Source organism: Polypterus senegalus, chromosome 10 (genome assembly GCF_016835505.1).
Source record: "Polypterus senegalus isolate Bchr_013 chromosome 10, ASM1683550v1, whole genome shotgun sequence".
In the NCBI taxonomy this organism is placed as follows: domain Eukaryota; kingdom Metazoa; phylum Chordata; class Cladistia; order Polypteriformes; family Polypteridae; genus Polypterus; species Polypterus senegalus.
The window spans coordinates 125,138,185-125,158,398 of NC_053163.1; the positions used below are offsets into that span (position 1 = coordinate 125,138,185).

Here is a 20,214-nt window from a genome sequence, read left to right on the forward strand (position 1 = left end):
ATAAGGAAAAAATGTATCATGGATCCATATTCATCACTGTCATTAAATCTGTTGGATGAATTTCATAGGATCTCTGGGTTCAGGATTAATTTGAATAAGAGAGAACTTTTCCCAGTGAATGTTATTGCATATCACACTAGAATGGATTACTATTCATTGATTGCCTTTGAACAGTTTAAATATTTATGTGCTATAATGTTATAGGTACAAGAAAACTTAATAACCTATTCAAATATAATTTCTTCAATATGCTGGAAAGCAACAAACAACGTTTATCATAATCTTCCAAAGCTCTTTTATCTTTTTCAAATGTTAGATAAGGAGATTGATTGCTAATTTTCTTGGAGTGTCTTAGAATATACTATTATATTTGTAGTATTATTTTAATTTGTTGAGTTGTGCTTTTTATTATATTTTGTTTCTTAAAACATATAAAATGAAAAACAAATTAGATAAAACTGTAACCTACTTAATTTGGTATGCCATGTTAAAGACAAGTCTACAAATAAAAACAAAACAGAAGGTGGTGTGAAAACTGTTAAACCTCAAGCCTTTCATGAGTCTACATACAGTGAGACCTTAGAAGGAAGCAGAAAACAATTAAACCGCACCTGTCTGGTTAGCAATGGAAAGGAAATCTTGTTCAAACTACCCTCTTTATGAATTGTTCTGTGTTCTAGTCAATATTAACTTTTGCCAAATTATTAACATCCGAGTAGTGTATCATTCACTCAAAATATGGTATGACTGTAGGAGACACTTCAAAACATAATACTGATCTCATATGCTCTCCGTTGACATAATCATATATTCTTATATGTCTTATATAGTCTTCCTTAACCTACAATGCTTTTATTCATGGAATTAATTAGGTGTCGGGACCTTCTGCATAGATTATGTGAACAAGTATGCCTTATGTATAATCTTAAAGTAAAACACAAATTTTTATGTACAAACTAAAAGCTTTGTCAAAGTTATTCCTGAAACTATACTTAATAATAAAGATGAAGACAGAGGTAGTGTTTCCAAACTCTGTTAATGCATTTCAAAGATATAACCCCTGGGTGATTTTTGGCAACAACGAGAATGCACCTGGTGCACATCTGAAATACTTGGGAGGGGGGCTCACAAAAATCAAATTAGTGACAGTATACCTGACAGCATGGGACGGTTGGTGAGCTTGACATGATATTATTTTAGCCTGACTAAGCTACTCCCGGAAGCTGGGACTGCCTGATTTGGACTTTCCAATCAGAATCTCAAATAAGGATCAGAATTTAAACATTTGCAGCATACATTCCTCTTTATTTTCTGCAAAGCATGGTGCAATTCTGCTAATTTTATTTCTTATTAGTATCTGGAGTAGTTTACCATTAACCTAAAAGAAGAAAAAAGTCTCATTAACACATAATATTATTTAAAAAAAAAAAAAAAAACTTCTGTTTTTAATAAGTTGTTTTTAAATGAATTGCAATAATAACTGAAAATTCTGTAAACTTAATATACTGTACATTATAAATAAACAGATTAAACTAGATGCTTATATCTTCTAGGTTGATCTACTGAGACCAATGCTAATTCATGGAATTAAAACACAAGGTGCAAAACAATTCTTCTCTGACTATTATATAGCTCAATTCCTCATTTCATACAGTTCTGATAATGAAAAATGGAAAAGATACAAAGGGAATGTGACAAACACAGAAAAGGTTTGTGACCTCCATCTTACTTGGCATGAAAATGACTACATGACAGATTCCAGAAGTTACCTTGAAAAAAGGGTAGATAGATTGATAGATAGATAGATAGATAGATATGAAAGGCACTATATAATAAATAGATGTGAAAGGTACGATAGATAGATAGATAGATAGATAGATAGATAGATAGATAGATAGATAGATAGATAGATAGATAGATAGATAGATAGATAGATTTATTTCTACGGTTGCCTCTAATTAGCCAAAAATAAACAGAAATCTGAATTTATCTGTAATTATTTACAGATAAATAATGTTCCTCTATTTTATGCAAAATATAGATATTGTACATTGATAACTATCATTCAGAGAGAACACTAACTTGATCCCTTGCCATACATGAACATGTACTTTGCTAGAGAATAGAAAAACACTTTTCATCAGTGCTGTCCAGTAAGGGCCTACAATATAGTAATTTTTGCATCAATCGATGATAGATAGAAATACAGTTACGGTTTGAAGGTAGATAAAGCAAAGTAAAGTAATAGTTTAAATATTGCTTCCTTTTATTGAACCATTTGGATTTGCATTTGTGAGTTTGTTTTATCTTTTTTGTTTTTAAGATATTTGGAGGGAATGTTGATGGTTCAGCCATAAAGGGAAATGTATTCTCCCCTCCAATAGTTGCTCGTTATATCAAAATTCATCCTTTGTCTTTCAACAAACGCCCTACCCTTCGAATGGAACTGATTGGCTGTGACTTAAACAGTAAGTGTTGAAATTTATTTTCTTTCACACACTCTATATATTTTTCATTGTTCTATGTGCTTGTGTGTGTGAGTACACCTTGAGATGGATTGGAAATCGATCCCATGGTGTTTTCTGCCTTTTGACCTATACTCTTAAAATACACTGTTGCCTTCCACAACCACGAATCAGACTAAGCTGGTTTGATAATGACTATCAATACAGAGCACCATTCAAATGTGTATTACACTTTAGTATATCTAGCAATTTTCAGAAAGCATGTAGACAGTTTTATTTACTCATCCAGTGACACAGAATGAATCTTCAGCAGAATCTGAAATTTCAGTGAATAAAAGTGCATCCAAAGATACAGCATATTTTCTTAATTCAGCTGTATGGATGTAGGGTGGCAGAGTTTACCCTGTCAGCATTCCATGCAACGTGTAAAGCAGTCCTGAATGGCACATCACAATACTTTCACTAAAACACCCAGAAGCACTCTGTAAAGGACAGTACCCTAAAATAAACTGAACTCACACTGTCTGGACAATTTAGAGATGACAGTCAACCTAACATGTGTGTCTTTAGATATGGGAGAGTACCTGCTGGTACATGCAGACTCCACACAAGCATTGTGGGTGAATTCAAACCCACTCTTTCATATCTCTGTGGCAGATGTGCCAATTACTATGCCACGGTGCCCCTTTGTAAGTGAAAATAGTCATACTGCATAACTTTTAGATAACATGGCCTGCCAGATCAATATCTTTCTGGCTCTATGATCATATTTTTCTAAACATATTTGCTGATAATTACTAAATCCATCACAAACACAAATTGAATCTCTGGGTAAAGTGCTTAGATTAATTTCTTCTTTTTAATTTGGTTAGTGCATTCAAAATGTGCATTTATCTTTTCAAAGATGCAGGTATCAATAGAAATGAGTAGATGGACTCTCCTGGGCCTAAATGTTATGTTATGCTTTCATTTACTGCTTTGTGTGAAACATTGATGCAGTGAGTTAGTGCTGCTCTCTTACAACAAGAACAACATTTATTTATATAGCACATTTTCATACAAATTATGCAGCTCAAAGTGCTTTACATGAAGAAGAAAGAGAAAAAAGACAAAAGAAATAAGGAAATAGAATTAAGGAACACTAATTAACATAGAATAAAAGTAAGGTCCGACGGCTGGAGAAAAAAATAAAATCTGCAGGGGTTCCAGGCCACGAGACCGCCCAGCCCGCTCTAGGCATTCTACCTAACGAAAATGACCTCAATCAGTCCTCGTGGTTTTCAGGCTTCACATGGAAGAACTTGCTGATGACGGTCATGTAGACTTCTGGCCTCTAATCTATCAATGTTTGGACATCATGGTGCTTTGATCAGGTGGTGGTGGTGCAGATCACCACCATAGAAAACTGGAAAAAGAACAGAAGAGAAAGTAGGGGTTAGTACAGATTATGGAGCCACCAGGAATGGCATTGATAATTAAATGCATATACAGAGTATCAGGATTAAACTAAAATTAAGCTATTAGAAAGCCATGTTAAAATAATCAGTTTTTTAAAGTGCTCCACCATATTAGCCTGGTGAATTTCTATCGGTAAGCTATTCCAGATTTTAGGTGCATAACAGCAGAAGGCTGCCTCACCACTTCTTTTAAATTTAGCTGTTGGAATTGTAAGCAGACACTCATTTGAAGATCTAAGGTTACGATTTGGAGTGCAAGGTGAAAGACATTCTGAAATATAGGATGAAGCGAGATTATTTAAGGCTTTGTAAACCATAAGCAGGATTTTAAAGTCAATTCTAAGTGACACAGGTAACCAGTGTAGTGACATCACATCTCACATCTCCATGAACTTGATTTTGGTTCTCCTTGGTCAGCATGAGATTTGTATATTTTCTTGTAAACCGTAAGGCTTGACATTTATGTAACTAAGCTCTATACTGAATTTTGAATTCACCCAGATCTGGACCCTGATTTACACCTAAAACTGTTGGAAATAGCTCTGTTTCTCCATGATCCTGTAATTGATAAAGTAACATGGGGTAGATTTCAGTTTCTTGTTCAACTGTCATTGTGTGATAAGCACACACACAAATGCAAATTATTAATAAGTTATCAATGTTAGAATCTATGTTGGAGCACTATATTATTTTAAGAAATGAAAGACAACGGGAAGCAAAAGACTAGGCAGAAATCAATTAAAAAAGAAAGGTAAGTAAGAGGAGTTAACTGACCGTGATAGACTAGAATCCTGTGTCTAGGGTTGGAAATAATGCATCCATTCTACCTAAACTCTGCTGATGTCAAACCACATTACAGCTCCACACATAACAAACGAAATAAATAGGTTTTTTAAAATGGGAAAGTGTCAGGAAAACTGTGACATCTGGATACTTAAATGACAAGTTAGATGTGGCACTTTGTCATTGACCCTAGAGATAGGCTACAGGTAAAAGCTGTTTATAAAGAGTTTAGATAATGTAGGGTTTATTCCAGTCAATAAATCTATGGTAATGAAAAGCAATATCAAAATTTTCAAATAATCCCAAATTTATGTTTATCTTGTAATTTTCCAGAAATAAAATCAGTAAATATCAAGTCCAGGATACTGCTGAGGATTTAATACAGGTGTGAGAATGTTTGTAAAGCTTATTTATTTCTCATAATAACAGTGAGTACTTGGGAGTGTTATGTCCATGATATATTTTATCATTTTAAATATTTCAGCTACATTGTTATGTGAAATGTTATTGTAGAGTCTTTTTGGTCTGGCAGATTTGGATATTATGTACATTTATATTAAAATCTAATTTGCTTTGATTTATTTTGTTTTTCTAGGCTGCTCTTTGCCATTAGGAATGGAGCGAGGTCTTATCCAAGACAATCAGATTAGTGCATCTTCATTTTTCAAGAACTGGGTTTCTTCCTGGACACCCTCTTTAGCACGCCTCAATTTACAAGGAAGAATAAACGCTTGGAGACCAAAAGTAAAGTCATATGTCAGTTATTATATGCTTCAGATTATGTAATCATCTAAGATTTTTAGCAAATAGTTCATATCAAAATAGATATTTTTACATACAAAATACCTCAAGAGTGTGCAATAAGTAAGACATATGGTGCAAAGATGGCATTGCCTCTATAGCAAAAATCAGAATAAGAATTTGGGCTGTAAAAGATCTGGACTCAGAGGACAACTGTGGCAGGCAGCAAAGGCAATCTCAGTTAAAAATTTAAATTTTAAATTTTAATATCATGGGTGTGGATGCACTGTTCTCTGGAATCTATAGAAAGAAAATATTCAAAAAAGTTTTCAGTGTAACTGTAGCTTCACTGCCTCATATACTGTATATATGTGTGTGTGTGTGTTTCTGGGCATAAAAAAATCAGTAACATGTATATACAGTATTTTAGTATATCAATCCATCAATTGCTCAACACACTTTGTAGATACATTATATGATCATAGGGGCCTGGAACCTATCCTGGCAGCACCAGCCCTGAATATGAAGCCACTTCACTCCATGATATTCATACATATATATGCACTCTAACAAAACTTCAAGTCATCAGTGAAACTAACACACACCTATTCGAAGTCTGAGAGGAATCTAGAATACATACAGTAGAGAAAAATTACTTGAACTTGGTGAAAAATTACAAATGTATATATTCTAGTTAGTAAAACTGAACCGGGACTCAAAATTACAGCATGTCCCTGGATTTGTGGGACACAGCTGCTAACAGTATATAGTAAAATGAAATACAACTAAACACACTTTGAATCCTAGCCTGGTCCTGTCTGTTTAGAGTGTACGCTGTATATGCAGAAGCCTTTTTGTAAGTGGTCTGGGTAGCCCATGAGACACAGGGGACTCAGTAAACGTGAGTGTGGGTCTGTACATGATTATGTACCATGATGCTCGGACCCACTCCACAAACAGGCCTGGTTCCTATAGTTGCAGACTGTGCTGCATTGGCCATTGGTTTCTCATATTCCTCGTAGTCTCTTTCAGTGTTTTAACACCCCATTGTGGCAGATTATTATTAATATATCTCATTATTAAATAAAATACTCAATTAACGCTGTGGGGTGCCACCCTGCCCGGGGTTTGTTTCCTGCCTTGCACCCTATGTTGGCTGGTATTGGCTCCAGCAGACCCCCATGACCCAGTAGTTAGGATATAGCAGGTTGGATACTCAAATAAGCACATACTTTCTTTAGAAGGAATATGTTAAGATATTCCTTGGGGTACATTGCCCATCACCGAAATGCTTTAAAATATTTTTTCATTCTAAAAAGCTTATGAAAATACATAACCTCTGTTGCCATATCTTTCTTTATTTTACATAAACGAACAATTAATAAAAGTTATAATAGCTTGGCCTACGTCTAAAAAATCTGGACTGCTGGCTTCTTTACTCTCCAAGAGTAATGCTAAAAATATTTTAATCCCTGTCTTCTTTTCATTCAAATCTGCTCTGGTTCTTAATATGCTTTTTGTGCCCATTTCCAGCAAGAAAAAAAATCCTACATTGATATAGCTGGGCATTCAGGAAATATATTGTAATTACTAAGCAAGAGCTTGCCCTGGGCTGAAACAAATAGATAATCTTCTATCATGAGAAAGAATTCAATATTAACTTTCTAATTCTGCAGAAGGGGGATTCTCTAATGAGTAAAATTTTATATCCAACTAAACAGAACTGGAGTTGTATTTCATTAGTTTCTCTGTGTAAGCTGTTACAATTTGTGTATTAGTGTATTTTACATTTTAATTTGAAGCATAGTATTAATGTATATTGTTTTACATTCTTTTAAAATCAATACAATAGTATTAAATAATGCTAAAGTTGTCAATATTCATAATTTTATTTGTCAGCCTTTGGCCTACACAAAATGTTGTGGCTGAAAATTATAAATATGAACAAATCAAAACAAACAAATTAAGCCTTAAGCACTTTCTTTTAAACTGGCCTGTGTTTGAATCAATTGTGAGGAAGAAGTCGGTAACTCTGTCAGACAAATTACTTTAAAATAAAGCCTGATAAATTTCCAAACCACATTAATAAAAGCACTGGCACCCAGTTCTGTGTTCACAGTAGAATACTCTGATATGGCTGGGGAAAAATCAGAAATTGCATATATCCACTGGATATGCAGATTGCACAAGTAGGCGCTGTACCAGTAGGGGGCGATATAGCTCCCTAGTTAGAATGAGTTCTTTTGTAATTGTAATAACTGAAAACTATATAGATATAATGTAAAAAAGGTGATATCCCTCCCATAGTGATACGGCGGTAAAAATCACATAAGAGAAAATAACTTAGCTTTCTTTACTGACGATTTAAGCGGCATTACAGATGGGAAGCCATAATAGCAAGACAATACCAAGGTGGGATCTTGATCTATACAGTCTGCCATTTTTCGTCACTGCGCTTTTCAGGACAGATGACGATATCACCCTCCCGTCCGTCAGCTTCGAAGTGTTTGGCTGCTGTCCAAGCCTTTTATACTGGTTCCTTCACGCACAGACCCCCACGTAGACAAATAGTCCATTTCCAAACAAGGAAAGAAGATCCCGTGCTCACTTCCAACAGAGGACAAAATAGCATATGCCTGTCTTTAGGCCTACTACACATTCCTCAAGCTGTCTCCGTCCATCTTGTCCTATGCTTGGCTAAGCACTTCTAAATGTTAAGAGCCCCTTTTGGCCTGGCCTGTACATGTGAATGGATTTATAAAATAATTTCTTGTACAGAGCACAGTGACATAAACCATACATTCTTGTTACAGGCGCTAAACAATAATATTACATTTTACATGAATTCAAAACAGACTGTATGAGGAAAGAGATAAGCCTCCATTTATGAACAAAGTTAATAAAATAGCAAAGAAGCACATAAACACTTTCACTTTCTCTGTTTTGTGGATTGACAATAAATTGAATTCTAACATAAGAATTAGAGCATGTGGATACCTGCATTTATATACAGATAGAGAACAATAAACTAGCATCACTAAACAGAAAGCTGATTTGGATTTCTGTCCTTCTTTTGTAAAGTGAGCACTAGCAGGAATTATATTTCCCCTGTTTAATTTCTGCCCAAAAGAACTGCAGAAGAAAACATCCATTTGGTACATTTGCAGGTTAAATGAATACATTTTTGCTTCGTCTATAAGTCTCTGACTGCTTGCATACTTGGATGTAGCTGATGGTTGTTATCCTACAAATCCTCTGTGATGTTGTCACAAGCATTTTGAAGTTGCTGCATGGATGCTACAAGAAACTTGTTTTCTTCTGATTTTAGTCTTTCTATCAACTTTTTAGAGTGAAACTCAGAACTTGCTTTCTATTTTGGTTGATTACATTTTTGTTTTACCAATGTGGACCACCAGGGGGCGTACCACTCCCCAAACACCGACACAGACAGGCTGAGACACGAGGCTTGCCAGACAACACACCTTTATTTAAGTGGGGAAGCGTTTTTTCTTTTGCTCCCCACTACACAACACACTACAAAGCACCAAATAACACACAGTCTTTTCTTCTTTCTCTCACTTTCTCTCTCTTCCTCCTCGAAAGCTTTGTCCTCCACGTCCCGACTCTCTGACTGGTGGTGAGGGGGCATCCTTTTAAAGTGCACCCAGATGTGTTCCAGGTGTTTCTCAACCTTCTTCAGCTGCACTTCTGGCGTGGCAGAAGCGGTGGGTGCCACTAAGGACTCAGCTGTACCTGCACCACTCCTTGGCGGCACCCACGGAAACCCAACAAGGCTGATCCAAACTACAACTCCCGGCATGCCCCATGGTGCCATAGAAATCCAGGGGGCTGCCCTCAAGCATCTCGGGGAAGATACTGTCCCAAACAGGTTCTCTCCCTCGGTACTTCCACCAAGCCAGTGTCACAGCCGGGTAATGGTCTTGACAATCCATCACTCTGTGTAATTCTGCACCTTTGTTTCTATTTTATGAAAATTAAAGCTGAATAGCCAGATGCAAAAAATATCCTAAAGCGGGGAAGTACATTTCAAAAAACAAATATTTTGGAAAGGAAATTTTACTTTAACTCTTTGAAGGCTGAATATTTTCTCCAAAAAAACTCTGTTTTCTGAAAAGCACACCAAGCAATGGTTTCACACATAAGTCAACAATAAATGTCTTTTGCTATGTGCTGCGACTGCTGTTGGTGCATGTTCGTCGTGTTTGGCGGCAGTGGCTGCGTTGGGAACACCTCGATGGTCAGCAGGAATGCACGGTGGGCCAGCTGCCTGGCTGTCTTTGCACGGATGGCGGTTGCAGTGTGATGCAGAATGGTTTGTACCTCTTGTCATCATAAGTGGAGGTCCTCCCAGGCAAACGCTGCTGTAGGTGCATCACCTACACTAAGGTGTTCACCACCACAATCAGCTAGGGACCGATCAGATGATGCTGGTACCTTACTTTCATTTTTGATCTCCATCTCCAGATCACTTACGTCAAACTCGGAGTCCAACAAGTCAGAGTCCTATTCAACGAAATTACGTAAAACATCCATGGAGTATCTTGCTTTGGTCTTTCGCCAGATGTTGATGACAATGTAGAGGTTGTTTGCTCTTCGCTACTCATGCACGCGTAGGGAATCGAGGGTTAAATCAACAATGCTATGTAACTTTCCTTCTAGCAAAGAAAGTCAACCTAAAAACGTAAGGGTGACTTTTGTTGCAGTTTACAGCCGATTACCGTCCTCTACTCCTGAATTTTGACAAAAGTTGACATCAGCCCTGAAAGAGTTAATGTGCGTCAGACTAATTGGCCAGCTAAACGGACTGTTCTTAATTTAAAAGTACACTCTTTCACATAAAGACTCTTAGGAAGTTAGTGAAATTCTGTCATTCTTAGGGGGCAGAGTGGTGGCTGTGAGGCTAGGGATCTGCGCCAGTTGCTGGTTTGAAACCCGTAAACACCAGAAGTGACTCTACTCCATTGGGCCATTGAGTAAAGCCCTTAACTTGCAATTGCTTCATCTTGGGTATGACGTCAACCTGCAAGCAGGTCCTCCAATTTACAGGGAAATCTTAGGGGTTGGTGGCAGGATTGTCACCCCAGCCACTGTAAAATAAACCTCACACTGTTCCAGTGTGGTGCTGAGGTGTCATTCACTGCACTTGGGTCCCAGAGTCATGTGGTGGGCACAGCAATGTGCTAACAGCACGTGTTCCTAACCTCTCTCGCTCTCATATTCTTACTTATGAAGTCGTTGTTAGTCCAAAGTAAGTGAAAGAGGAGCACTAATGCCAAGAGTTGCTTTTTTTGTTTATTTCATTTTTGTTGTTTTTGTTTAAATGAAAACTAATAAATTGATGCTGTATTTTATGAATCTATTAATACTAATTCCCAGACAAAAAATGTTGTAACATGAAACTTACCCACATACAACTATTTGAGACATTAACTAAATACAGGACTAAAATTATCCACTTATTCACAAAGTACAACAGAAACAGTAGATTTTGTCCTAAACTCGTAGTGCATCTAATGCCACTTTTAGTTTCAAGTGGGCTTCACCCAGCTAAAGCTTTGTGTATTGCGAGTACTGTAGCTGTCTTTGACAAACCGTGATATTTAATTGGGCTTTTAAAGGGATAAATCAGGTTGGTTTATACAGAGATTTACAAAGTGTCATTCACGTCAGAGACCATACATACCATACCACACTTTTCGTCGTGAGTTTCACTCCACTCAAGTGATGTACTTGGGGTCACTCCTGAATTCAGAGCAGGCACATGAACCTTGCCTTATAATTAAATTATCACCTTACACTGACTAGGCTGGCTTCATTTACACACAGATTTGCTCAACATACATTTTAGGAGCACAGAGTAAGTGAAGGGTTGCATTATCATGCATTTGGAAAAGGAAAAAAAGAAAGACCCAATGGTTCAGCTGAGTAGCAATCAACAAGTGTTAGTTAAGTAAAAAAAATACACTTTTAAAAATAAAGGTGTGCTTCAGAGCGATGTGATTCCCAAACGAGCAGCCACATGAATGCTCCAGAGAGATCTTTTATTTATTTAAATATGTAACAAACTCCATAAATAACCATGAACAGATGTGAACAAATTTGTGCAATATCAGTGGATTCGTGATTTGAAAAGAACTCTTGCAGCAAACATTAACACCTGCTAAGTTCAGGTTTCCTTTATCTGTTAGTATCCATAGGTAGTCTAAGATTTCTGTTTTGCCCAATATTAAGAACGTTTTCAAAGACTGAAGAACCAATGAAATGGTTCATTGTTAAGCAGTGGTTCTATGAGGAACAAGAACCTCCATAAAGTGTCATTTTTGAACCAAGAGTGTAGGAGGAGAAAGATGGAACAAAGCTGGAGTAGACAGGATTGTAACACAAGCGTATGTGTAAAGCACAGCCATTACAGGAAGAGATTAAATGATTGGTTGGTCATTTAGTAGTGAAGAAACGTGTGATCCAAGCCTAAGAATTATTTTAGCTTCTTCTGTTTTTCTTTTAAAGGTGTTGTTGAAGCCCAGTGAAAGTACAAAAATCAGAGAGCTCAATATATGTAGATATGATCAGGGAATGTAAAAATGTTTTACAATAGCCATTGCAAGATCTTTGATCTTAGTAGCCTGAATGTGCTTCATGATCAGTAAGCCATCTTCCAATGTAGATGGTTGAACAATTTCTCCAAGGAATAGAGTAAATAAGATTTTTGGGCTGGCTGGAGTCCCATTAGTTTAATATTCATTTTTTCACAGGAACCATAAACTGCTGGTGACTAATTCACAAATAATACAGTGGCCCCTGATACAACAGAGGCCTGTGGTGGGGAAGGTGACGCTGCTTCATGAAATACAGAAAATATGATTGTCTAATTAAGGTGGTCAATGGGTGGATTAGGAAAAAAGTTCCTTTGGAAGGATCCATCTGTAAAATTGGGATGTTTTGATGCAATGACCAGTGGGGCAGATAACAAATTAGGGTGGAAAGGGATAACAAGGGGAATTTGTGTTTAAATTTTGGTGAGGGATTATCCAAAATACTGTATATGTAATTACTGAATATGCATGTGTTTACTTTTTTATTTCCCCTATAGGAATAACCATTACCCTTTTTCCAAGTTCAGGAGCATTAATTCTTTGACTAAAGTGCTTGTGTTTTTATAGTATGATAATATAATACATTAACAGATATAGATAAAAAGGAAACCTATGAATAGCACAGCTGTTAGGATTGCTTACTTATAGTGCCATTGACCTAGATTTGATTTCTGGCACAGTCAGCTTCTCGATAGAATTTTCACATTATATTCATGCCATGCTTGTTCTGGATTTTTCAGTTTGCTCTTACATCTCAACAAATTGCATAATGGTGACTGTAACTTGGGTTTTTGAGAGAGTGTGGTGGAATATTCATTATTTTTTCCTGCAAAAGGCTGACTTTATATTTTGAACCTGTTCTTGCCTTCTTCCTCATGGTGTCGTTTCAGGCTCTGACTCCCCACCACCTTGCAATGAAAAGAATAAACAAGAATGAATTACTATATGTATAATTATTTTTACATCTCATTGACTTGAATGTCTGTTTCCACAAACAGGTAAACAATCCTCATGAGTGGTTCCAAGTTGATTTTATGGAAGTCAAAAGAATAACTGGCATTATTACTCAAGGAGCAAAGGAGATTTTCACCTATATGTTTATAAAGGAGTTTTCCATTTCCGTGAGTAATGATGGGGTAATTTGGTCAGATGTTCAAGAAGATGATGGTTCCAAAAAGAAGGTATGTTGAATAATAATACATCATCAACATTAATTAATTGAATGGCATTACATCCTGCACAATGTCTACAAAATATGTATTGTCAATTTATGACTGGTGGCTTGGGGAGAAATATCTATTCACAGCAGTTAGGCAGTTACATTGTCTAAGTACAAAAGTATCTTGCCTTCTGTGTGGAATTAGATTTTCTTCATAATTAGAAGATGTACCACTATGTTGATTAGCAAACACCTGCAGTTCACCAATGGCTATTTCCTGTTTTGCTTCTGCTACTTTTCCATGTGACCTTCACCATTACAAATAAATCTTTTATTTCTGTATATAGCACCTTCAAGGCTGGTTATAATAGCCATATAAACTGCTCAAAAAAATTAAAGGAACACTTTGAAAACACATCAGATCTCAATGGGAAAAAGAAATCCTCCTGGATATCTATACTGATATAGACTGGGCAATGTGTTAGGAACGAAAGGATGCCACATCGTTTGATGGAAATGAAAATGATCAACCTACAGAGCCCTGAATTCAAAGATGCCCCAAAAATCAAAGTGAAAAAATTATGTGTCAGGCTAGTCCATTTTTCCAAAATTTAATTGCAGCAACTCAAAATTGTACGCAGCACTTTTTATGGCCCCTGTGTTCTTGTATACATGCCTGACAACATCGGTGCATGCTCCTAATGAGATGACAGATGGTGTTGTGGGAGATCTCCTCCCAGATCTCCACCAGGGCATCACTGAGCTCCTGGACAGTCTGAGGTGCAACCTGGTGGCATTGGATGGACCAAAACATAATGTCCCAGAGGTGTTCTATTGGATTTAGGTCAGGAAAGTGTGGTGGCCAGTCAATGGTATCAATTCCTTCATCCTCCAGGAACTGCCTGCATACTCTCACCACATGAGGCCAGGAATTGTCGTGCACCAGGAGCCACTGTACCAGCATAGGGTCTGACAATGGGTCCAAGGATTTCATCCTGATACCTAATGGCAGCCAAGGTGCCTTTGTCAAGCCTGTAGCGGTCTGTGTGACCCTCCATGGATATGCCTCCCCAGACAATCATTAACCCACCACCAAAGTGCTCATGCTGAATGATGTTACAGGTAGCATAATGTTCTCCATGTCTTCTCCAGACCCTTTCACTTCTGTCACGTGCTCAGGGTGAACCTTCTCTCATCTGTGAAAAGCACAGGGCACCAGTGGTGCATCTGCCAATTCTGGTATTCTATGGCGAATGCCAATCGAGCTGCATGCTGCTGGGCAGTGAGCTCAGGGCCCATTAGAGGACATGGGGCCCTTGGGTCACCCTCATGAAGTCTTTCTGGCTGTTTGGTCAGAGACATTCACACCAGTGGCCTGTTGGAGATCATTTTGTAGGGCTCTGACAGTGCTCATCCTGTTCTGCTTTTCCCAAAGGAGCAGATACTGGTCATGCTGATGGGCTATGGACCTTCTATGGCCCTCTCCAGCTCTCCTAGAGTAACTGCTTGTCTCCTAGAATCTCCTCCATGCCCTTGAGACTGTGCAGGGAGACACAGCAAACCTTCTGGCAATGGTACATATTGATGTGCCATTCTGGAGAAGTTGGACTACCTGTGCAACTTCTGTAGGGTCCAGGTATCACCTCATGGTACCAGTAGTGACACTGACTGTAGCCAAATGTGAAACTAGTGAAAAACAGTCAGAAAAGATGAGGAGGGAAAAATGTCAGTGGCCTCCACCTGTTAAACCATTCCTGTTTTGGGGGTCATCTCATTGTTGCCCCTCTAGTGCATCTGTTGTTAATTTCATTAACACCACAGCAGCTGAAACTGATTAACAACCCCCTCTGCTACTTAACTGACCAGATTAATATCCCAGAAATTTCATTGACTTAATGCTATACTCTCATTAAAAAATGTTCCATTAATTTTTTTGAGCAGTATACTTTACAAAGCAAACAAAATGACAACATAATTAAATTACAAAGTTAAAAATGAAGAGAAAATGGATATACTAGTTTATTTAGGATTTATAATTTTCTTATGTAGGTAGGTAATATAACATTTTGCTAACTGAACATCTATCAGTACAGAAAATGAAAATGAATTTCCCTTTTCTAGTGTATGTGCCATCTACTGTCCTTATTTTTGATGCCTGATTGGCTTGATTATAAACCTCTAACAATGCATATGGCCTGAATAATAATAGAAGGGTGTTCCAAATTAGCTTTTTTCTTTAGGTTTCATTATTTTTAGCAATGGTGCGAGCAGGAGGAGAATGTAATATAGATCTCCTGAAAATATAGTAATATAGTAATACTATATTCTTCACAAAGAGCTGTTCGGCGTTCCTCTAGGAATATTGTGACAGTCACCAATAGCTCTAATCAAATGATTTCAGGGTAAAATGTAGAACTGTGGTGGCTTTTATCTTTAACAGAATCAGTAAAATCAGATAAGTTATGTTTTGATATTGTGCTTTATGGTATGGCTACAACAAGACTACAGAAAAGTAACTTCACTAATTGCAGAAGAAGGATTTGGCATTAAAAGCAAACCTCACCAGTGCAAAATTTCAAGAACAAGTGGTCTTTCATGACATATCTCACAAGTAAATTCTAAATTACCATTTATCTGTGTGACAAAGTTTATTATTGTTGCAAATACAGTATATATTTTCTTTTGTATCTTACCACTTGTTGTAGTCCAGGAATATTAGGTTATACTTCAGTAACATTATGGTCTTCCAAAGAAAAATGTATTTATTATGCATAAAAATAGCATCTTCTTCTTCTTTCGGTTGCTCCCATTAGGGGTTGCCACAGCGGTTCATCTTCTTCCATATCTTCCTGTCCTGTCCATATCTTCCATAAACCTTCTCTTAGGCCTTCCTCTTTTCCTCTTAAATGGCAGCTCTATCCTTAACACCCTTCTCCCAATATACCCAGCATCTCTCCTCTGCACATGTACAAACCAATGCAACCTCGCCTCTCTGACTTTGTCTCCCAACCGTCAAACTTGAGCTGACCGTCTAATGTACTCATTTCTAATCCTATCCATCCTCGTCACACCCAGTGCAAATCTTAGCATCTAATTTTGGTATTTAGCATTTAAATATCATAATCTAACATTTAGAAGAAGTTGATGAGGTATCTGACATCACATTTCTCCCTGTTTATCTTTGGGAGCCTTCAGTGGTTTCAGACAAGCTGGAAACTAATGATTGCATGAACCACAAGGTGGTCTCGTAACCAAGAAGCTGTTCTGGATGTGGTCGAAGTGATCTAAACATCTTTTAGGTCACAGATACAAGATACCAGGTTGATGCACTTGTGGATGTTGACAGGAAGTCGTTTAAGCTGGCTGACAATCTTATTCTTGATAGCAAGGCCATCTCCATGGGCACACTCTTTTTTGGCTAGTAGTCCCTTCTAATTGAAGATGTATCTGCCTTTGCCAGTGATGTCAATGTTGCATCTCACTAACGTCTAGTAAGGATGGAAATCTTTGAATTTGGACAATCACTGGTGATGTTGTCTGTAAGGGTACGGACATTTCAAATGGTGAACTTCATGAGTTTGATTTGTGTTTTCAACCACAGAACATGATCCTGTCAGGGACATTTTTCTGACTAGAACGTAGTATTTTGGGGATATGTTTAGTGCACAGTGTCTCCTTATAAAGCTTAAGAAGTGAGCACAGTGCATCCAGAATAGGAAATCTCACCCAAGCTGCCAAACTGAAGACTTCTCTCAGCATACTCAAGTGCCAGACAACGAAGGGAATTTTTGCGTGGAGACCTTGATGGGAGCCTGCGCATGAGGTCTGTGGAAAATGCAAGGAAGCCAAAGCACAGGCAGAATGCGCATGAGCTTGATGGTTAATAACATTGTTTTAATTGAATGGAAGACTGCTATGATTGGAGATAATAAAGCAGCTGCAGTCTACTTCTGGTTTCACAGCTATTGTGACAATATATGTCTTCCTCTGTCATTGAGGACATAGATTTTGCACCTCTGATTTTCTAGAGCCTCCTTCTACACATGTTTCCTATGAGTGGCCCTACTAGAAGTACAACTCCCCAAGTGGTCAAACTTTAGGTTTTAAAAGCTCTCACAAATCTCATCACAATATCAAGATCCTGATCTGAGGAAGACAAAAATACACAGACTCACTCAAATGGGGCAATTTACAATTACTAGTATCCAGTTCTTTAAGATATGGGAGGAAATGCAAAAGAACAAAGGGTGAATGTGCAAAGTCCTCAAAGACACTGATCAGGCCAGACATTGCACCCAGATGTTAGGAGCTATGAACCAGGAATGCTAACCACTGCATTACTGTGCATTCCTGGATTTATTAAAAATGTAAATGTCCATCAAAGAGGGTAGCAGTGTAATCAAATCTAACAATATCTGAACAGTTTAAATTAATGCTTCCTAAATTCAGTCCTGGGGACCCACTGTGACTGCAGGTTTTTGTTCTGGCCAGCTTCTGTTTTTAATTGGATTCCAGGGCTAATTAAGTGATGTGTTATTTCCCAAGTTCTGTGTTTTGGGAACAATATAGAAATTAGAAAACTAAGTTTGGTAAAAAAAAAAGTATTAAAATGTACCAAGTAGTTAAATGGGAATAATGTATTTTTTTCTTTTTAACAATATTTTCATCTTGATTTTAATTCTACTTTTCCAGATTTTCTAATTATTTAATTAATCCATTATTTATTAATTAGTGTGTCTGATGCTAAAGTAGTTGCAGCCTTTGATTATTCAGTGTTGTTTGCCTGGCTGTCTGCTCTGCTCGTTTTTAATTGTCATTAATAAGATACAACAAAGTGGGGAACTGCATAGAGAAAGGGCAAAATATAATGAAAACAACAAAAGAGAGGCAAACGTTTAAATCTATAGCAAAATCAGAAATATTTCTAAATGTCTTATAAATGTAAAAATCATGCTGTTGTGCTTTTCTGAATGTTGAATAAAAGAAAAAAAAATAACAGCTAATTAAATGAGCTCAGTGTTATCGGGTGTTGTCACTGATTAGGAATCTGGTTGGAACAAAAACCTGCAGTCACAGGGGGTCCCCAGGACCGAGTTTGAGAGCCCCTGGTTTGAATAAATTGTTCATAATAATAAGAAATGGCGAAACTTTTCAGCAAATTTATGAAACAGATAAAGTAAAGCCATCTAATTGGAAAAAGTGAGAAAAATATATATAAAAAAAATGTAATTTACAGATTCCAGATAAAGGCAACATATACACAGTTATCTCATATTCAATTTACTCAACTCTGATAAGACCTAATGAAAAAACGTTCACATAGGCATTTGTCAGATTGCTCTGTGATTCAATTAGTTACAGTCACTGAAGTAACAGCTGCCACAGCACCCCATCACCAGTTCTGTTTAGGGCCTATCTCAGTTTCCATTTGCTTGGACTGAAAGAAAACAGTTTATACAGTCATGAAATAAGCCATGTGGATCTCCCCTTGAATTCTGTAGTACAGTGTATTGACGTTCTAATTTCAAAAACAAACTGTTGCTTAAAATAACAACCTTTAGTCACTGTAGTAGAGTCCAATGTCCTTTTCTCCATCTTTTCTGTTGCAGTGAGGTCCTTGTTTTTCCAATCATGATAAGGGTATCAGTGTTTACTACTTACTTACAGAAAGAAAGAAAAAACATGATCACCAGGGCAGATAACTGAAAAGTCACTAACTGCCTGCTCCATCTTTCCTTGTCATCTTTAGGGCTATACACAATTTCCTTAAAGGGTAAATTTCTCAACTGTTTTAACCTTCTTTGGCAACAGAAGTTACAAATAGTGATATAACATTCTGTAGGCATCACCTTGGATGAAGCCAAAAGTTAAATCATCAAGCAAATGAGATATATTTTTTCTATTAATTATTTGTATAGTTGTTTAAAACGTGATGTGTGGAGTGATTAACTAAATGGCTCTGATAATCGCAAACCTTTTTCACTTCTTCTTTTTATCGTTTCTAGGTATTCCAAGGAAACCAAAATACTAATGAGAGCAATCTGAATATATTTGATCCACCATTATTCAGCAGATATATAAGGATCTATCCCACGAGCTGGAACAGTGGCATCGCCCTGCGTGTTGAATTTCTTGGTTGTGACACTCAACAATAATAACATAACAGCACAGACTGTAGTTTCTGTGTAAAGGTTATCTCCCCATTATTTGTTAAATCATTTCTATCATTACTATAAGAAACTATTCCCAAAGGAAAAAAATCAATGTGAGTACATTCTGCAGTAGAGTATGGTAACTCGGAGCAAACATAGCGTGTTTGCAATTTTTTTTTTTATATTTGAGGTAGCAAGACTATTAAACAAAGAATGCTAAAATATGTTTAGCAAATATATTTTTATATTTTATTAAATGTACTTCCAAATATATCATTTCTGTGTTCATGTCGGCAACATACTTTACAATGAAAATGTTTAGAAAAAAATACAATGTGCACTGATACATTTTTGCAGTAGCTTAAGAAGTGATGATTATATCGCCAAATCAGGAAGCTGGATACTGTACTGTAAAAGTGGCCCGTTAATTTTCAGATTTGTTTTACAACAAATACTTGTGTACTTTTCAATATATTTTGCAGTTCTGTTTCTCTGTTTCCTAAATGATTTACTGTATTCAATAAACACATTCAAGAGTACAGGGGGAACCATTCAGAAAGTCAATCATTCCCACCCAGTACAAACTCACATCCCATCTTTCACCCACACATTGTGTCCATTCTCCAGTGACCTGGGGTCTTAGTTTGCTGCACCTAACCAGGATAATCTCACTTAAATATCAAAATCATTTCAATCCCATATTTAAACTCTAAACTATAGCCAGTATATTTAATGTATGTGTCACTTTTTATTAAATAAATTAGATAGATAGATAGATAGATAGATAGATAGATAGATAGATAGATAGATAGATAGATAGATAGATAGATAGATAGATAGATA

At 36.9% G+C, this 20,214-nt stretch overlaps 1 protein-coding gene across 1 annotated transcript in view; it reads left to right on the forward strand.

Moving 5' to 3' along the window:
• f8 (coagulation factor VIII, procoagulant component) overlaps window positions 1-19,910 on the forward strand; it is a 131,231-nt gene extending 111,321 nt beyond the window's left edge. The window contains exons 21-25 of the mRNA XM_039766528.1: window positions 1,554-1,709; window positions 2,324-2,468; window positions 5,301-5,449; window positions 13,059-13,241; window positions 19,225-19,910. Of these exons, the coding sequence (XP_039622462.1) occupies window positions 1,554-1,709; window positions 2,324-2,468; window positions 5,301-5,449; window positions 13,059-13,241; window positions 19,225-19,374 (783 nt within the window). The 3' untranslated portion in view covers window positions 19,375-19,910. The remainder of the gene's footprint in view (window positions 1-1,553; window positions 1,710-2,323; window positions 2,469-5,300; window positions 5,450-13,058; window positions 13,242-19,224) is intronic.
• The last annotated feature ends 304 nt before the right edge of the window (window positions 19,911-20,214 follow it).